At 36.6% G+C, this 21418-nt stretch overlaps 1 protein-coding gene across 7 annotated transcripts in view; it reads right to left on the reverse strand.

Annotated features, from left to right (window-relative positions):
- Positions 1–21418, reverse strand: part of NRAP (nebulin related anchoring protein) — a 51267-nt gene that overhangs the window by 18143 nt on the left and 11706 nt on the right. For 6 of the 7 annotated variants that reach the window (XM_085554760.1, XM_015867290.3, XM_085554759.1 and 3 more), the window contains 18 exons: positions 21218–21322; positions 20850–20957; positions 19247–19351; positions 16698–16802; positions 14669–14785; positions 12919–13023; positions 12301–12408; positions 11500–11604; positions 9524–9622; positions 8909–9013; positions 7772–7879; positions 6788–6889; positions 6192–6389; positions 5863–5967; positions 4138–4236; positions 2106–2210; positions 1540–1647; positions 607–918 (listed from right to left, as the gene is read on the reverse strand). In XM_085554760.1, coding sequence (XP_085410886.1) covers positions 607–918; positions 1540–1647; positions 2106–2210; positions 4138–4236; positions 5863–5967; positions 6192–6389; positions 6788–6889; positions 7772–7879; positions 8909–9013; positions 9524–9622; positions 11500–11604; positions 12301–12408; positions 12919–13023; positions 14669–14785; positions 16698–16802; positions 19247–19351; positions 20850–20957; positions 21218–21322 — 2199 coding nt within the window. The remainder of the gene's footprint in view (positions 1–606; positions 919–1539; positions 1648–2105; positions 2211–4137; positions 4237–5862; positions 5968–6191; positions 6390–6787; positions 6890–7771; positions 7880–8908; positions 9014–9523; positions 9623–11499; positions 11605–12300; positions 12409–12918; positions 13024–14668; positions 14786–16697; positions 16803–19246; positions 19352–20849; positions 20958–21217; positions 21323–21418) is intronic. The other variant, XM_015867289.3, reaches the window with a different exon arrangement.

Below are 21418 nucleotides of genomic sequence, written 5' to 3' on the forward strand. Positions count from 1 at the left end.
CTAATGATTTGCAATGTTATAAAATAGACAGTTAACATTTCCAAACCACTATTCTTTTGTTATACTGGAGGGAAAGCATTTTGTTGCCTTTTTTTCTTCCTCTATGTGATTTTAAGTAGTAAGTGTACAGGTGTACTCCACTTCCTCACAAAATGCCTCCTACCAACAATCTACTAAATTCCAAAAGCTTATACAAGCTCTACAGGCAGGTTTCTCAAAGAAGTTGGAAGCTTTTCAGCATGAGCACCTTAACAAAATCTGAAAACATATCTATACTTTAAAAGTTCTAACTTATGATCTCTGAATGGCAGATTGTATCTGATCATTTCACCTGAGTTCCATATGGAATCTTATCACTAGCTAACTTACGTTATTTAACCTCCCTGTACACTAGGTAAAGCATATTAATAGATGTATATCTTAAGTGAATCATACAGTTTTATTAAATAGGTGGCTAATAATTACTACTTTTATATTAACTACTTAAGTTCTGAAAAATTAAGTGCACATCTTGGCATCAAAAGGCAACAACATATAAAGAAATTCAGCACTAAGTAACTGAAGGAGTTGAATGAGGCACTGAAATACAGTAAACACTGCACTTACATCACTTTGCAATCCATACGCCCATTTGGCCCAAGCCACTTTCCTGTCAGTAGGCAAGACAGTGTAGTGATGGAGGGCTGTCCTGTATCCTTTATCTGAAGCCAAATTCTGAGCCTTTTTGGCATGGACAAGGTTAGCCATATCCATGGAGACATGGAACTGATTCTTTGTGTCCTCAAACGCCTTCTTGTACTCCAGATCACTCTGCAGTTTTGACATTTGAAGGGAATGCGCCATCTTTGAATCTTCCTCCACAGCTTTTACTCCAATCAGCTTACCCTTCATCTTCTCATAACCTTCTTTATATTTAATCTGTGAAGAAAAACATAGACCGTGATTCAAATCATCTAAGTTACTAAACTGACAGCTCTACTTGTAGTAATGCAATGCTCTATCAGCGTTGTGAGACACTGGGTCCTCAATACAAGGGCCTAAGAAGTTCATTTGCTAAAAAGAACTGGAATGCCTCAGAAATTAGCAAGTGTCTACCAAGATTAAAAACTTTCTCATTAATTATTCATCCTCAAAAATCTCTAAGAAATCTTTTACTGTTGGTTATCTTTAGGAAAATGAGCATTCTTTCAGCACTGAGGTCAGAAGGTCCTTTCAGACATTTTCCGATCAGGCATAGATGTACTGTCACTTTGTTTCATAGCACAATTCCACTTCAAGTGCTATAATTCAACCTCTTGTCAAAACAAGGATAGTAAAAGACAGTCAGCATGTGGGAAATAACTCTGAATTGCTCAGAGCAAGCCATCTGAATAATTACACAGTAACAGTCAACCAGAGAACTCCATTGCTCCTTAGCATGAATCAAGTGAGAGTGGCTCAGGGCATAGAAAGAGATGTGACACATCCTCAACACCTTGGTAGCAGCCTGGACTGTCAGCTGTCTTAAGACTAAAGAACCTTGATGGAGTCCATACTCACATCACTTGCCAGATCCCTCTTTGCCTTAGCTGTCAAGAATGACAAAGCATCCAGACGAAGAACAAATCCTTTTTCCTTCTGCTTCTCCCAGCTACTTCTGTACAGTTTCTAAAGAGATGAAAATAACAGTGTCCTTATTACTGTCGATATGTTCAATTTGTTTTCTAGTCACAGTGAAATCTCTGAAGTAATATCAAACCACCATACACTCATGACCATACATTTAAGAATCAGATCTTACTCTCATCACTTGCTATCTTCCCTTACGCACTGTGCATACTGTAACCCCACTATCTTGCTGGCTCCAGAGAAATTCTCAGTATGCCTCCACTTGAGTGAAGGTAAGCATATGGAAAATTCACAGCTTCAAACTCTAAAAGTGACAAGTCCTCAGAGCAGTGGATGCATCAAGTATTTAAATAAAAACAAATGGACCATAAAGATTTCACAATTAAAACAGTTAGACTCTTTCTATGAGAAGGCCCAATTTCCACCCACAGAACCAACATTTCAGCTGCAGCTATTCACAGGACTTAGTGAATCCAATCCACAGTCTCACACAGTACCTCACTGATATTGGCAGCATTTGCTTTGGCCAGTAAGAAGACAGGGTTATCTTTGGTGATGGTGTACTGATGAAGAAACTGCTCTTTTCCTGACCTGTAGGCAACCTGTCCCAGAAAGTAAAGTGTGGTCAACAAACAATAGTCCACAGTTATTTTTGAAGAAACACTGTTAAAACACCCTAAATATTCAAGGATTTGTTTCACTCAATTTATTTATCGAGTTTTCATTGACTTTTTTTCATTGACAATCATGACTTTTTTCCCCCAATTCTGAATTGAAAAGCTAACCCACAGAGCCAAGACAAATTACTGCTGGTTAAAATTCAAGGAAGTAGTGAAATAGCATGCATATCAGGATACTTCAGTTCTCTTTCCAAAAGTTAGTTATTTACTGATCATAAATCTGATGTTAATTCATAATCTGTATTAAACGTCTGCAAGAATATATTTTCTCCAATACTAAATGGCAGCTACTATTTAGTAGTACCTTAATAAATAACAGTAGCTTAATAAAAATAGTGAATTTTAGGCATGAAATGAAGAACACTGAGCCATTCAATCTGCTGAGAAAATGTGTGACCAAAATATAATTGCAGACATAATATTCTAGCAAGGACTACCATTCCAACATTAAATGAGAATATCAAGGACCTTTTACGATCCAAGCAGCAAACATTTCCATTTTACATCTCAGGGCAACTTCAACTGAGAAATTTGCTGCCCTATTTCAGTACCCCATAAAGCTGTTGGGGGAGTTACTGAAAAGCTATGAAAAGATTTCATGAAGCATTAAATTTCTTAAATCTCAGTAAAATATATATATAATGTCCCTACTATAGAGCTCTAAATCCAGTATTACTATTCCACCTTCAACACTCATACAAGAAGGTAGCATTATAGAGTACATAAAAGATAAGTAATGGGAATCAGGAGACCAGCATTCTCATCCTATTGATACTAGTGTTATCTCTGAGACACATAGCACTCATCCAAGCAAGTGCCTGTTTTTCACTGATACAGAGGAATTAAAAAAAAAAAAAAAAAAAAAGGAAACCAGGTAGTTGCCTGAAGAAGACAGACAAGAAAAAAGCCAGGACAACCATGAAGCAGTAACACTTCATGCATGTAGCAATTTGCGGTGCTGACTGCATCTTCAGTTCTAAGCATGGCACATTAAAAGGTAAAAAAAAAAAAAAAAAAGCTTAGCAGGTTACTTCTATTACAAAATCATTTGGTCAGTTATTTTTAACAACAGGTTCCCTTTCTTCTGGAATTACAAAAATGAGATGCATTCAGCTAGGTCCTGCCAGGAGGTCTGAAATACCATCTACCAGGGTCAGGAGGGCCCAGGGATGGATAGAGAGCATCCTGAAAGTATCCAGTTTGGGAAACTGTACTCAATTCTTTCACTAAAAATTCCTTAGCAGCAACAGCTAACATGACACCAAACACAGACACTAATATAGTATTATGTAGTCTGACAGGACCATGAGTGGAGAGAAATACAGAACTTGGAGTGATTGTATCTTAGTCCTTGTGCTGACATCTGCTTTGCTTTGAAACTCTGAGGATCAGATTGAGTACTGAGAATAATGTCTCCCCCTGCTTCCTTCCTTCCTTTTACTTCTTTCCCTCCCCCCCCCCCCAGATTAATGTCCCACAAAAATTTAGACAACCTCTTATGAAAAGTTTTCAGTCATCCTTGAATCTCACTTGCATCCCCCACAAGATTGTTGCAGAGGCTTTCTGAAAGAGGATTTCCCTTTCTTTCTCTGGCTATTGACATAATCTGTGGGAAGCCTGGCTTGCATATCTCCATTCCCATTGATTTGTTGTAGTTTAGAGACTTCAGTCTGAGAACTTGTGAAATCAACAAACAAAAACCCTTAGAAATAAACCTCAAGAACTTAAACTTTCATATATTGTAAAGTTTCACAACAATCTGTTCTGCCTCCTGATTCTCAGCCCTCAGTATACACATATCTCGGGCATTACCATTAAGAGAAAAACATTTGTAAAGAGAAGGACTCACATCACTTTGCAATTCCTGGCTTTTCTTGGCATGTTTGATGTGAGAACTGTCAGCCACACTGGTGAATTTCAGAGCATCAGCCTTCTGTCGGTATTTTTTCTAGATCAAATTAAAGCAAGTTATACAAAAGCTGCTGCAAAATTGACCTTCCCACAAGCACGTGACTGATAGAGTACTTAAAATCTATTCACAAGAACAAATTTTCATACCAACTACTATTTCCAGTTTGATAAATAGGACTTGCATTACTTTTATTCCGTTTTGTTTTACTTTAGATCTGGAACACACTAAAGTGATTGGAAAACTCCCATTGACATCAGCAGCCTTTGGATGAGGTCTGTTTTGTATCTATGTCTCTGCCCAAGCCTCATGCATTGCTCACTTCAGAGCAAGTTAAGCATCTATATCTATGAGACAATACAAGGAAATTCAGAACACCATTTCAAGACAACAGAATGACAGGTAAACACTTCTTGCATACTTTAGTCAAATTCCTATTCTAACAGTTCCACAATAAGGTGGGGCATTCCACCTAGGAGAGCTTTAAACGTATTTTTACATGATATGGCATTTCAGGAAAGAAATCATTCTGTTTGAACTGATGGATGAACAGATCAGTTTATGCTGTGACTCTTCTAGAGGAACACAAAACAGAAGTTAAAAAAGCATGCAGCACTTCAAAGAGGTGCTCACTGCTTTGTTTTAGGAACCTGGAAGGGAGGGAGGCAGATTAAAACCAACATGTTTTGTCACATATCATGGAGCACAACATAGTGACATTTTGCAAAGACAAAATGACAGTCACTGTGGGGCAATAGAGATCTCTAAAATAATATCCACCAATATAACCAGTTTAAATGACTGTCAGCCATTCCTTGGCCTGACATAGCCCTGAAAAGAAAGGGCAGACCATTATGGATTAAGTAATTGTGGAAGTGGTTATTAATACAGCACATCACAGTAGCAGATGTAAGTCTATCTCTAGCAAGACACTGGATCTGAGAGTTGCTGCTCTTCTTTTGCTTCCCTTTGCAGTAGCAGTGAGAGGTTGTCAGAGACTCAAGGAATCAGAGTATGATCTCCTGTAACTAACTAGTTTCTGGTCCTTCCAGCACTAAGAGGGGTTTTATCCTTCTTGTGAAACTTCCCCTAATTTATTCATCCTTCTATCTGGTTTTCCTAGCACTGGTGAAGTAACTCAACCATATCTAAGAAGCTGAGGAAATGAACTTCCATAAGGTTAACAGCAGTGGGAAACCATGAATTAACTGAGGGAAAGCAATGAAACCTAGCACTGTAGGAACTACCCGAAAAGTCACAGGCCTTGTTTGTTGAAGAGCAAGGAAATCACCAAGCATGGCTGTCAAGTATCTAATTTTTCAGCATTATTCCTTAAAATGTCTACACGCTACATGCAGCAGATTCCACAGGGAATTCTGATTCCTTTCCACGTTGCTCTTTTAATTCATGTACCTATTGCGTAGAGATGAAAGTATGATTACAGGGCCTTTTGGCTCACAGTCTTAAGGAAGATCAGTAATTGCATCATGAGAAACACTTTTAACGCTGAATCCAGGATCACCTACACTTTAGAATATCTAAACTGTCATCTTTCAGGATAGGAAATCCTCGCCTCATTCCACATGATATAGTGGATGTACTATAGCCTTTACATGTACAAGCCTTTGAATAAGCAATGGACAGAAAGCTGAGCACTTTGCTTACCTCGCTGACCAAATCCCCAGCCTTTTTGGCTTGCTGTATATTAAGACTTCCTTCTGTGATGCACCCAACTCCTTTCATCCACATCAGGTCTGCCCTATATTGAAGCTATTGAGGAAAAAGAATATTAATTGACATGAGGGGCAGAAGTACAATATTTGGGTGTGAACATGAGCACACTTGCCAGTTTCAAAGACATCTCAAAGCCATTTAAGAAGTCCTACTATAACTCAGATTGGGTCCACACGAAGTAAGAAATAGCAATAAATTCTGAAGAAGTTTATATATATCCATACCGCATTAATAATTAAGCTGAGCTTATACCATCTTACATCACTCTGAAGTCCATAGGCCTTCTTGGCCCATTTTGTCTTCATATCTTCTGGAACCACTGTGTATTCATGAAGTCTCTTTCTATAATCCAGGTCACTAGCAAGTGCTTGGGCCTTCTTAGCATGCCTCAGGTTTACCATATCCATAGGCAGATGGAAATGGGTCTTACTCTCCTCAAAATCTTTTTTGTAAGCAATCTAGAAAAAGAACGAACAAAAATAACTTGTTTGTACCACTGCACTGCAAATCCAAACCTATCTTAGTTTTGTTTGTGTCTTTAAGATTAGGTAAAATAAATAACTAAATAAAAACAAAAGCCAAGTCCCATGTGAGATCCATAAAACAGCAGAACTGACACTGCAGATTATTATAGTACATCTTAGTTTACGATATACTTCTATCTGCATGAAAGTTCTCTGTTGAAGTGTCAAGGCACATAGGACAACACCATGAACCCAAAATCACCTACAAGAACAAATGTACTGTGTAATCTTTATATATTAATGGTCTGAGGCAAGAAACAACTCACATACTGTTGCTGAAAGATTCATAATTATGGATAACATCTTCTGAGTAAGAGAAATAAATAATTTACCTCACTACTCATCTTGGCCACCTGCAGAGAGTGCAAAAGTCTTGAATCCTTTGTTTCAATTGCTTTTCCTTTTGTTTTTTCATATTCTTCTTTATACTTAATCTGTAAAAAAGAAATAATAAAGAAATAAAAGCACATTCTTCATTCACAACGAACATAAGCAATATGTTTTCCACTGACAATTTGGGTGTTCAAAATTTAGAAAGGCTTATTCCAATTTACACTTTGTCACCTTGCATTTCTCAGACCTTCTCAGAAATTCCCAAATGTGAAGGACAGGTCTTATCTGTATTACATTTAACCTCATTCTTCAAAGCTCACTCCTCTGAGATGCGTTTTCTTACAGACTTTGTCTTCTGAATAGCTAAATTACGTTTTGGTTTAAGAACCAGATAAGAAATCAATCATGGAAAAATCAAGCAAGACTTGATTTTCTTAATGAGGTGGGAAGACAGCTGAATGAGCATAAAACTCTTCTTTTCTCAATAGATTTTTGAATCATCTTCAGTACTGAGTGCTTTCTAGCTGCAGGCAAAATTTCTTCCTTTTCCTTTCCACAGGTGAAGAACTGTGGGATAAGTCATTTAAAAATAACTAATTTGGATTTTTAAAATATATATTTTTATATATTTTTATGTTAAAGAAGCAGACTAAAGAAATCGGCAGTGGATGATAACAGTATTTTTTGAAAATATAAACAATTCAAAACACTGAATTTAACCATAAGAGGATTGAACCCACTGTGCTTTTGCAAACTTTGCCTCCTTCTGTACATTTATATTTTTAAAAAATAATTTCCAGAGAGTGAAATTTCACAGAAGAGCCTAAGAAAGCTTCCAGCTGTTCATCTGCCTTTGAGAAAGATGAAGGTATGACAGTAAAATTCAGGGCTTAAAAATCCAGATGAAGAGAGCTAAGTTTTATTTCCCTGTGCTACAGCAACTAATGTAAAGAATAATTCCTTGGTAATTAAATGTAACCTACATCACTAGCAAGATCCCTTGAAGCTTTGGCAGCAAGTAAAGGCAGAGAATCAAGCTTCATTTCAAATCCCTGGCCCTTGCTCTTCTCCCAGCCTTCTTTGTACTTGACCTGACAAAGAAAAGACAGAAATATATGTCACGATACAACACGCAATATCTTAACTGAGCACGAGAATGACTAAGAGGAAAACAGAACTATAAATCTTCTCTGCCCACAAACTAGAACCCTCTTAAGCCACAGTTCATTATAATTTGAGTTAATTAATTTGTTAGGACTGAGCCAGTAGCCTTATGCTTGGAGTTTACAGTCACCTTAAGTTCCCAAAGATAATTCAGTAGCTGTAGGTTTAAAAGTCCCATGGAGGAGGGAAATGTTTCCAAAAGCATCTGTGCTGTTTTGTTTTGTTTTTCTTTTAATATGCAAATACTGTGGATTAGTAGGAGCAGATCTCTAGGGGGAAGTGTTTAGAATCAGACATCACACTCCACATTTCAGGATTTTTCTTCCCCCATCATACCTCCCAATCCAGATCTAGTAATGTTTCCCACTCTGAATGCCTAACTGTAGCTGCAGTTCTTTAAGTGAGCTGCTAGAGGGCATCCTTCAGTTTGATATCCATCAAAAGTAGGAGCTCATGTATTCTTAGGCCTAACAATTCTTCAGTTTAACTCCTTAAACTAAGGCTTTCCTGTGAGTGCTTGATTTTAAGACCAAAGTCTCTAAGAAAATTACTACATACTGTGAAGAACAATGAATGGCAGCAACAGTGGGTTTGATTCAAGTTCAACAAATTCGCCGCGATTCATTGCACAGACTTCAGTGGCCTTTGAATTATTAGATCTGCATAAATGCTGGTTTTCATACAGACACCAGCACAGAAGTAGCTCATTTGTGTAGTGAACATTGACTTATTAAACAAATTCAAGGCATTTGAAAAGATCTTGGAAAAAAAATGTCTGGCAGCATCACCATATTTGAGATGGCAGCCCTATCTCTTCTTGTTCATAAATCTCATGCTGTTCATTGAAGAAAGCTTATAAACATAACTGTTTCCAGAAACATCACCATCATCTTTACATTCATTTCTCTCTTTTGATGAAATGGCAAGTACAAATATTTCCACTTAACTTGACTTACCTCACTATATAATTCTGCATTGGCTTTTGCCTTGACCAACTGAGGTATGTCCTGAGGTAGAGTGTAGTTTGTTTTTGTCTTCTCATACTGGGCTCGGTAGTTCAACTGTCATAAATTGAAAAGAATATAAACCAAGTTCAGTTATCTTTTATTCACTAAACAAAATGCCTAAATCATTGATTGACTACCACCAAATTTCAGCCTCCTGGTGTCCTGTGTTACATCTGACATAAGAACATCACATGCATTACAGTAATTATAACTTTTACATAGATACTAGGAATTAGAACAACTATTCCATAAATAGAATAACTATTGATTATCTATAAGTAAAAAATATCTGATTTTTTTTTTATTTTTACAAATCATGCATTAATAATTGTTTAGAAGATAAATTCCTAACAAAGCACACTAATAAAACTGTTAAAATTAGAAGAAAATATTATATGTGATTGCTACATTCCTGTAAGTAATTTCACTCAACTCATATTCTTTTGGCTGTAAATCTGTCAAACGCCCACCAACAGTAAAAACATTTAAGTGCTTCAAATGCAATGAAATAAAATGATGAGATAATTCTAATACACAAAGATGGCCAGTGTTGACAGAACTTACATCGCTGAGCTGCTGAGCATTTATTTTGGCTTGAGCAATTTGTGGAGTGCTGGCAACAGAGCTGTACTTCATCTTGTCTATGCTTTGCCTGTAGTTTACCTAATTTAAAATTAAATAAACAGAAAAGAGAATATTTAGTAAGGGAGGTAATGTTCAGACTGGAAAATGAGAGATTGAGTAGACAAAGTTTTGTTAGCTGTTTTGCTAGATAAATCATAACGTAAGTCATAATAAGCTGAGATGGGGAAAAATACCAGGATCTCTTGGATGAGATCTGCAGTTAACACTCTGAAGACTTCCTAGTTTGAGATCACAGTTATTATTTTGCTTTGAAAATGAACTTAATTTATAATCTTTTTCCTCCAAGGCAACAAATTCATAAACACAGTTTGTCCCCTAAAGCATTCATATAAAACTGGTATTTCTAACCATCAATCAGATCAGGTTATCTTAAAAGACAGTTATGACGTTCCTTTTTACGAATAGGCCTGTCCTACTGTACAGACTGTACAGAGCAAATGAACTCTCATTATCTCATGCATTATCTTTAATTATTACATTAAAACTCAGTAGTCACAAAAGTTCCCTATGTAGTAAGAGCTTTATGTAAAGGATGAGAGAAGAAAACCATATATGTACAAAACAAAAAATTAATAACGATCATAGTATTCAATTCTGCAAAATTCCTAACAAATTAACACAGTGATAACAATGCAAAGCTATTAAAAACAAACAAACAAAAACACACACACACACAAAAACATATTTAAACCCAAAGTTATACAAGATTACAAATCATGGAGAAGCTTTATTTTAAACCTGTTGTTGCCAAAGGTTTTAAACCGCAGAACACAATTACCATTCACTGCTGGCCAAGATCAATATTCACTGTAGTTAATCACCACTTTGCAAACACTGCAAATCACATAAACCTAGCTTCATAGAACACTTATTTCCAGTTAAGTGGACTATGATTCCTTTCTATTTCAGGTATCTTTATATAAACTTTCTTCATTCTGACACACAATAACATTTGGGAAAGAACTTCCAGATTGATCAAAGTACAACAAAACCAAACATTTGCTTTGCTCCTCTTAGAGACAAGAAGAATTTTACTTCCATAGAAAGAGAGAATTTCTTTCTTACTAAAAATGTATACTCACTCCTGCTTATGATTTTTTAAGGAGAAAGGTCACTGTCCACAGAACCTGAACTTACATCCAAAAGGCAGAAATGAGTTCTACCTGCTCTAAACATTCCAGCACTTCCTGTTCTTATACAATGCAGTCATGAGCTGCTTTTGGAACCCATAAATCAGTTGGCCAGAGAGCCTGTTGCAGTAGTCACAGTCATCACCTAGTATTTTGAAATAGTCCCAGGGTTTACTTGCTTATTGATAACTAATATGCTTTGAAGTCTTTTAGGATACAACTCTCACACACTAAGAAATCAAACAGTGAAGTCCACCTTTTTAAAGTCTTTAAAAGAAAAACACCTCAAGAAGCAACAACTCATCTTACAGTTGAAGCTTATCAAATAATTCCTCAAAAATACCTCAGACTGTACAGAGAAGCTGTAGATGCCCCATCCCAGGGGGTGTTCAAGGCCAGGTTGGACAGAATCCTCAGCCCTGATCTAGGGGATGGCCACCTTGCCCACAGCAGGGGAGTCAGAAGCAGGTCTTTAAGGTCCCTTCCAACTCAAGCCATTCTATGATTCTAGGAAGAACGTTAAGTATGGGGCAGAACTAACTAATTTTGCCCTACTGAAGAGAATGCCAGGAGGTGGCACAGCTATTCCTCCGAGCCCTCTTAACTCCTTGCACTTTTTGCTTTAACCTTTTTTTTTTCTTTAATCATCAGCTGTGTTCTCCCATGATTAAATCATCATTTGACATACACAGTCTATCACTCTCTCTCCTACTGAGAGATGATGAGCCATGCAAGCCATGGAAAAAAAGCCATAAAATTATTTACATCTTTCAAAGGGACCAACTTCCTTGTTGTCTGATACGAAGGAGTGAGAGTAGCTGGGTAATTGTAGTCAACACCGTCATGTTTGTAATCAGATTTATAGGCTATCTGAAACACAGAGAACAACAACAACAAAAAAAAGTCATTCTTTTTTTTAGGCTGTCATTTGTCTGAATAATTATCAGTCAGGAGGAAAGGAGAAACAATAATATTAATATTAAATGCAGGAAACAAAGTAATTTCAATGTCGTGAGTGACAAAGAAAATGAAATTATTTGCATAGTTTAGCCACTAATTGATTCTTTTTCAGCTCCTCAATTAATCCAATGCCAACAGTGGGAGCATTAACTTAACTCCCACCTATGACACATCTCTTTTATCTTTCTGCTTAGTTCTCAGGCTTCTTACAGATTTGTAAATAAAGTACTTGAAGGAATGGTATGTAACAAAATAGCTCCTTGACTAACCCAGTAAATTAAATTGGAATCCAGAAATCTTCATTAAAGGCTGTTTTTTTCCACCAAAGGTCTGACCCTGGGGGAGGGAAGCAAGCAACCTTCAGCATCCTACTGATGTCAAAGATAACTGAAGGAGCTCAGTATGTTGCCAGATCACTGAATTTGCTTATTTCAGTCTCTCCCACACAGTGCAGTACAAAAGGGTTTCCAGAATTTCTTCTCTTCTCAACATACCTATCTTTCAAATCTTCACTACAATTTAATCTAAGTTCCACTACCAGTTTAATTCTGGAAAAAGAAATTAAAGAAAGCCATGTCTACAGAAGTATAATTTTAAAAGACTTACATTGCTTGCCAAGTTGCCAACTTTCATGGCATGTAACATTCGCTTGTCCATACCGGTACCCATATAATGGCCTTTCATTTGGTTCTGGTATGTTTCTTTGTACTTGATCTGTATTAAAAACAAACAAACAAACCCTTTCTAAAACTTTAGTTTTTCCATGTGTTTCTATGAGCTACAGCAGTGAAGAAAATTACTACAGCTGTGGTACATCAGTCTTGCACCACTACAGAAACTCACAAGCTCATAAACAATCTCAGCACTTCTATAAACAAAGTCTAGGATACTCAGTGAGTTTCCTATGGTAAAAGATGGTCTTTGTACATTCTTCAGACTACCTGGATGCCACATTCAGAAAGTACCCACACATTCTACTGCTGTAAGTTATTACATCAGAAATAAATACTAGAATAAAGTTGCAAATAAGCATTATTCCTACAATATTTGTACAAATGAATCATCTACCAAAAGCAGATTGTTTTGGTGCAGCTTTCACCAAGCCCTGTGCACACCCAGTGTTCCTACCAACCTGGGAATAAGAACAAGATAAATTATCTACCCTACCATCAGCTGCTACCAGGGTAAGCTTTCAACAAACCACACAAGGCATTGAAAACTTACATCACTGGTGTATTTTGAGATCTTGCTCACATTCTTGAATTGCGGAGTATCACAGTAGTTAATGCTGTAGCCTCTGTTGTTTCCAAGATCCTTCTTATATTCCACCTTGGTGACAATACAAAATGAAAAAAGATATGGTAAAATGTTAAATTGCTCTATCAATTTCCTTTGCACACTGTTAATTAGCCAGGACCACAGTTCAAACATTTTGATATGTCTCTCTTATCAGAAAGTGTATGATGAAAATTATTATGAACACAAATATCCTATACTTGCTTCCCATTTTATAGACAAAACATGCTACCAATTGAATCCTCACAGACCTCAGGATTGAACAGGAGAAAGTTTACTAGCATAATTTTTCAGAGTAATTTTAAAGATACTTGGTTTAATATTTTCATTAAGTTATTTTGCTCTGAAGCAGGGATGTTCAGAGAGATAGTAAGAGGACATAAGGGCTGGAATAATAGAACTGGGGCTAAATTCAGCAATGTGGAGGCTAATATATGTAGAGGCTGGCCACAAAAAATACTCAGCTTTGAGGATTCATTGCCTGGAAGGGCCGAGAAAGAGAAAACTGTTCATATGTAGGCTGATCAGACCAGGATGGAAAGGTGCCAAAATAATTCAGCCATGAAGAAGGTAAATGCAGTCCAAAGTAGGAGAAAAAAGAGGTTTATTTTTGTCAGCAGGCACTGGATAACATGCATGCAATGTACCAGGTTCTGGCAAGATCTCATCAAGAACTCAAACATTCTGACAGTCATTCCTGTTCAAGGAATACACACTCAGCCTGTAACAGCTGCAGTGAAAGACCATGAAAGAAGAAGAATTTTGCTTGCTTTGTCAGGGAAAACAAAGGCAGAGAGAAAATGATATGTGTGCAAACATCTCAGAAAGGTAATCATGCAGTGAAAAGAACTATATAAACCAAAGGGCAATGTTGGCACAAAACACACTAGTAATAAAATGGATGGGAATAAATGCAGGCTAGAAATTAGAAGAAGAGAATTATACAATACTATGCAAAAACAGCAGAAGCCAGAAATCATTGGCCCGGGAGGCCCCTTCCAGTCCTACTTCCAGGGGTTTTTCATTATTGAAGATTTTATTCTTTGACGCCTCAAGAGCATAAGTTTTTAAAGTGCCACAGGAAACCTCTTGGAACTCACACTTATTAATAGCTTTATAGCTGATATGACAATATAAATAAATTAACAATTCATAATCTACTGAGAATTCCCTCGCAATCTCCCTTTGCTTAGCAGAAGAAGAATGCTTTATGAGCAAGTCAGTCCTTTACATCATGTAAGAAAACAGAACCCTGCACTGACAATATAGCACACAGTTTTGGTTCTACTGGCGCTATTTTTCACTTATAACCAGAACATTCTTTGAAACAGTGTAATATGTACTCCCAAATCATCCAAAACCATTTATGCTTATAACCTCAGAGCACATTAAGAGCACGGTACAGAGTTTTCTTAGATTTCTGTTCTCCATATAACCAGAATTAGAAGTGCTCTCCTGGTATAACTCGCCATGCTTCCATACATATCATTGAAATGGCCAGATAACAGTACGTAAAGATCTGTTCTTACACCTTCCTTTCCAGTTACTGTGCTACACAAAGATAATCTCTGTAACATGAGGAACAATAAAAACAAAAGATTTTAAAGTCTGTAGTCCTTAACCACCAGATGCAAAAGTTCGCGTGAGCTGCTCTTACGCCATTTGTCAGATCACTTACCTCACTAACAAGCTTGTTAGCACTTTGGGCTTGTTTAAGGACCAGGTTGTCTTTAGCTGTTAGAGAGTGAAAGTGAGCTGCACCTTTCATCTTGGAAAGGTCTTTCTTGTATTTTATCTGAAAAGTAAGAAAAATTATAAAACAGATACCTACCTTTTCAATGTGGCTTTCTGGACTGGCTATAAGATCTGCAATATAACTTTTGCCATTCTTGCTTTCATAAGAAAATAGAATTTAGAAAGTTGAAACATTGCAAGTTGTTATTTCCTGAAATAAACCAGGCATAAAATCACAGCCAAAACAATTCCTGCAAAGCCACTTCAATAGACAGCAGTTTTAAACCTATTTATTTACACAGATTGAACTGTACTCATTGTTGTTCATAGCTTTGACAGACAAGTAGCAAACTCATGACCAGAGACTGCTTGGAGCTTGTGCTTTTCTATTACTGGAGTTAATTGTCAGTACTTTAATTTTAGAATTCTGCTCTGAGAATTACATACAGATAGTTATCAAGCTTTCTGTGATTTTTTTTCCTTTTGTAGAAACCAGTTTTATGACAAAGCTTTATCTTTTTGCACTTTTAAAGTTTTTAAAACAATTATATTTCTCTTCCAAGTCAACACTGAAATCACTGAGATAAGGTACCTCTTGTTTTAATTGAGGTATCTGGATGAGAGCTTAATTGAGCTAGGATGGGTAAAGAAACAATATTTGTGTTGGCCTTTGCCAGACTTTGCCCAGCAAAACCCTGTTTGGAATTGTCTTGAGCCTGCTTTGACAGGGGTGTTGGACTTGATAATCTCTGGAGGTCCTTTCCAACCCCTACAACTCTGTGATTCTGTTAATATATTCCAGTGTTTCTTGCACACAAGGAAATGTTTGTGTTCTTCATCTCATAGCAATGCTTTTAACAGCAGATTCATAATGTACAAAATAACAAATTACTTGAAATGTGCTGAAGTGTCAAGTTAGTATTTTTTATTTTCCAAGTCTGCTCACCATTTCACAGGCTTTAAAGACATTCAAGTTGCATGGTAACTACTCCAGCTTGGTAATGTTGCTGTTATAAATCATCCCTTCACTCCAGATATTAGAATTAGACTCATAGAATCATGTAAATTGCAAAGAAGTTCAATATCATCAGCATTAATAAGGAAACTGCTATATGGGATTTGGTCATGGAAGGTCTCAGGTTTTTAGTATGGTCTCTCTTCTGTAAGCTCAAGTAACTGAGTGTCACCGATCCCTCCACGCTTGTTTACTGCTAGCATCTGGTCCAGGCTTGAGCTGAAAGGCTCAAGCACCTGTTAGCTTCCCAAAAGACAGACTGAGCCCATCAGCTCAGATAGTCTCAGAGGGGGCAGGTGTCCTCACAAACAGAGTCCGTCACTCACAGGAACCCTTCACAGCAGCCACAGGGTAGTGACCTCATTTTCATCGCTGCTAGAAGCAATCTCCTCAAGCAGCACTGAAACTCTTTAATCAGTGGGCTGCATGCAGGATTTATACTTCAGTATCTTTTTTTGCCCATTCTTCAGCTTATCGCCCAAAACTAGAAATCGACAGCTTAGAAATCAGCTAATCCTTATGTGGTGACAATGTCACACTCCATATGACTGGCTTTGTGCTAGAGGCACGAAACATCAAAATATCAAACCAGTTCAGCTCATTCATCCTCCATTTATTCACTACTGGGAATATACCACAGTAGTCCAAAGGATGATTAAGGCAGTTGAAGGTTTCATTAATAATACAGGTGCAGATTTGCCAGGAGGGTTAGCCTAACAGTAGGGATCCCCATTAGTTGCTGCTTCCACCTCCTCCCTCACACAAGCTGGAGCTGTGTCCCCTTTTATTAATAGAAATTATTAATCCCCTGAGCTATCCAGTTCCCAGCAACACAGTGAAATGTCATCCTTGTTTACTTCTCAGGTGTAATTTTAGCATTTTCCTTCTAGAGCACTGTTCTAACAAACTGATGTTTTTAATTGTTTATGAATGTTATTGATCTGGGTTTCATACTTACATCACTTGCCAATTCATTTGCCTTCTTGGCATTTTGATAAGCTGGAGTGATCATAGCAGGAAAGCTTCCTTTCCCTCTGGGTTCTTCATACTCATTCATATAATCCTAAGGAAAGATCAGTGTTTGTTCATCACAGCTAAGTATAGTGGTGTCATGGATGATTTCACAAAACCCCATACTCCATTCTAGCAGTAAAGTTCATTATTTTGTTATCATTACTTTTTTAACAAAAGAGAAGTTCATATGATCAACTTTAAGAATGAAATCACCCACCAAACAGACTATGCCTGCAAGAGAAATGTAGTGAGCAATTAGCTTTGGTCAACATAGCGTTCAAATGTATAATTACATACATCCTTTTAATTTTACCCTAAATCTCTGAGATGTAATATCTCCTTATTGTGTCTCTGTTAATATACATCTGCCTGAAAAAAACCCTGGAGGAATATCTAATGGTTTGAGCAGCCAGGAGACCTTAAACTTTCCAAGTTTAGTGTAGGAGCCTGATAGAAGTCTCCATAGACCTCATCATAGCCATTCCTCACATCACAACTAATCAAAACATGATACTTCTCTAGAAACATAAATACCTGAGTATTACAGCGGTAAACAATTTTGGAAACAAACTCACAAAATTCAATCGATTTAAAAAAAAAAACACAGCAGTGTTCTGGAATTATCCCACTGAAACTATAAATAAGTCTGACCATTTGAAAAGCCTTTTGATGACTTAATAGCTGAATACTGTAACTATCTTAGCATGGTATTACATAATGACCACCTCAAAGCTTTCCAGATCTGGGGAGAATGCGATAAGTATACACAAAAGTAAGGTATAGTGCCATGTGTCTTCTCTGTTATATTTTGTTGCTCTTTGTGGCAAAGAACCAATGTAAGCCAAAATAAAATAAGATAAAATCTGTGGTACATCAGTACGTCAAGTATCACAGAGAATACAGCATAGATAAAAATTGCTATGAGTATCTGGGGGATCTCTCTGGTGACTTCTCAGTGCAAAACAATTCACTGCAGGTAATTCTGTGCAACATCAATATCACAGGATATGATAGGTCATATTGTAAGTTTATGAACAATGTAATTATAGTTATTGCATCCAGATTGTTCTATAAACAGGCACAGAAACTAAATACATATATATATATATCCCTGACTGATCAGCTGAGTTAATCCTTTAAAATTACATTCATGAGCCTGAATTCTTCAGACTGAATTGCCATTTTCTCTTTTTTGCAACTTCCTCAAATGCATTTGAAATTATTTCTAATATCATTCATATTCCAAAACATAATTTTAAAATTAATTATTCAGAACTTTTAACTAGTTTTTCAAAAATTAATACAACAGCGTGCAGTAAAGTCTTTAAATTGCCCAACGTATGTATATGTACACATGTGACATGTATAATGCAGCCTCATGATTTTGACTGTTAAAATTCCAATACCTTTACCCATGTTAAGTCATACTTAATTCAGAGAAATCCATTAATTTCAGTGGCTCGCTTGTATTTGAATAAAAATATCAGAATCCAGAGCCTATTAAGATTAAAACTCAAATTAAATTTGAAGTCTGTGACTGAAGTTTCAAAGATAGTTTCAAAGAAAAAAAAAAGACTTAAATTAATTCAAATGATAGAAGCATTCCAGTCCTTGAAGATGCAATTAGCACTTTTTCAAGCTCATTTTATTTGTTTCTTCTTACTCAAACTTCTACGAGCTCAAAAAATAGAAACTTATTGAAGACTCCCTTCTAAACTCATATCATTCAAGGATGGATTGCTTTTCACACATGGCAAAGATTTAAGGTTAGACAGAAGCAGTGAGCAAATGTAAAATTCCCAAAAGTCTTAGGACTATATATTCCCTATCCCTTCCAAATAATACAGGTCTGATAAGGAGTTAGGAAGAGGAACTAAACTAACCATATAATTCCTTTTATACAGAAACATTATTCAGTTCCTTACAAATTCCATTTAGCTGTATTTAGTTCTATTTAATTCTAATGTTTCCATAGAAGAGGCATACCTTAATTAGAATAGAACTTCAGATGCTATTTGGAAGACCACAAAAATAAAGGTATTGCATTTAAAAAGAAAAGAAACCAAGAAGAATGCCACAGACTAAAGCAGAAATAAAGCCTATTTGGTTCCTCATATGTAGAACTACAACTTGTCAGCCTTATAATACCAATTTTGTGGAAAAGCCAATAATAAGAGAACTTGCGCATATTCAGAGCTGCAAACCTTCCAAGATTTCTTAAAGTAATGGCAGGAAAAATATCCTTTACAATTTTAACTAACTTTCTATCATTTCATGACCCTTTCACATTTTCTCCCAGCTGAATTTACATTTTTCTTTCCAACGGGATGGAAAAGTTTTCACACATAAACACATTTCAGTGATACGTAAACACACCATAATAGAAACGTCCAGTGCATACATGTACACAAATAAGTATGACTTACCCTCCCATAACCCAAATGACCCTATGTAAAGATTTGCAATGACAGTAATCTCTCAGATGCTGCATACCTGGCCATATTGATCTGTGTTTTCTCTTGTATAAGTAACATCTGTCCCACTTGTATGGCTGGCTTTTCCCTTGATTTCTTTTTCATACATTTGATGATACTTTACCTAAAAGGATTTTTAAAAAGAAGGAAAAAAAGAAAAAGAAAACAATCATCTGGATGAGTTTAACCTAGTCCACAGATACTGTATAAGGAAAACCAAACAATGGCACACACATGTTAATAACTCCTAGGGCCACCAATCTTCAGAAGTCAGATATACCACTTAAAGATAAAACAACAAAAATAGTGGTGTACTTACTAACACACACAGTGAATGTGGGACTTGCCGTTTTTACCCATACCAGGAGCGCAGTGTATTCAATACCCACTGCTTCTCAGAAGCTAATCCCTGATGTTCAAGCTTAAAAAAAACCCATAACTAATTGTAATGTAAATTCGTGGTTGCCACAGAGCACTTCTTCCTACTTAATCTGCAACATTGTCACCTGCACGGCATTAATAAAGTGGAATGTTTCTGAATGACAGAGATCTATCTCCCAGTGATCAAGGGAATTCCAGGCAATCAACCTTCAAATTTGGACCAAGATTTGCACTACTGCTGAAGTAAAAATAATGCCTTTAACCTGATGTTGCCCTTTAATCAGTATTTCTCTTTGCAGACAAAGGGTCTTCCACAGATCAAAAGCAAACAAAGGCATTTAAATGTTTTAGAGTAAGTTGCTTTTGCCTTCAGAACTACAGATCTCTTCTTATTCTCCTTGATGACTCTTAATAATGTTTTAAATTCACTTCCACTGAGTTAGTACAATATATTATCTAACAAATAGAGCTTTACTTTCACTCTCCAATGAGAATACACAATTGACTGTGAGCTCTGAAGCAATACTTTTGTCCTTTCACAATGCTTTTTAAGGATTACAGGGATGTTGCCGTTTTGCTGTTTGGAAAGGAAAAGGAAGCCAATAAAGATCAGTATATCAAGGAGTTTATCGAACACACACATACAGAAATTATAGGTAACATTAGTAGAATAGAAAGCAATTGTTTATATACATATTTCTATATCAAACGTATGCACATACACATGCATCTGTGTGTATATAAATATAAACCTGGTGTTCAAGAAGCTTGTTTCTTTGGCTCATGTAAGCCTCATCCTGATATGCTGTACAAGAGACAATGAGCTGCAAGGACTCACTGGGAGCAGGGTAAGCCATGGCAAAGCAGAACCCTGCCAACACAGCACTCCCCTGATATAAGGCCACCAAGCAGTATTGTGTCTTCTGTGTAAGTCAGAACTGCTCTTCAGTCCTTCTAGTTGACATGTGATTTGGCACAGTGAGATTAAAGACCTTCAGCTGATTCTTTATTGTCTTCCTTCTACCTACCATGCAACAGGAGTCTGGGTAAAGGGGAGAATTTTGCCCACAGAAACAGAATAAAACTTAGTCTTATTCCTTAATAAGAAAACAGTTTTGTTCATGATGTGCACTGCTACTGTAAATCCCCAGTGTTCATTTCTGCCAGTAAGCATTTTAATCCAAATTTTGTATAAGAATTTAATTTTCTTTCCAAAAAGAGACTCCGCTTTGGACACTCACATCACTGGCTAATTCATTTGCTCTCTTGGCAATTTGATAAGCTGGTGTGATCATAGCAGGAAAGCTGCCTTTCCCTCTCTGTTCTTCAAAGTCTTCAGTGTATTTCAACTGTAAAAGCATATAAACAATATAGAACAAACAACAGCAATAAACAAACAAAACAAACAGGAATGATCAGAGAAATGTATCTTGGTTACACACATAATCAGGTCTTAAAGTTACAAAGTCCAGCATTCAGTGGCTGTCAATTACCAAACTGTCTAGTATTAAGTTTTTATTTTATGTTCATACTTGCAAGTGATTTATAAATATCTTAAGAGTCACTTTCAGAGTCAGAAATGAATCAACTTATGCTTTTTTCCACTTACATCACTTGCAAGCTGCCCTCCAGCCTTTGCATGAAGTATATCTGGAGTGTCTGCAACAGAGGTGAACTTTGAAACTCTCTCTTCATGTCCCCGCTTATATTCCACCTGGGGGAAAGATACAGATACATATATAAAATACATATTACAAGCAAGAAGTAGCAAATATATTTTTTTTCTCTCAGAACATATCAGAGGAAAGTG

Source organism: Coturnix japonica, chromosome 8 (genome assembly GCF_054131305.1).
Source record: "Coturnix japonica strain WE chromosome 8, WE-NBRP24, whole genome shotgun sequence".
In the NCBI taxonomy this organism is placed as follows: domain Eukaryota; kingdom Metazoa; phylum Chordata; class Aves; order Galliformes; family Phasianidae; genus Coturnix; species Coturnix japonica.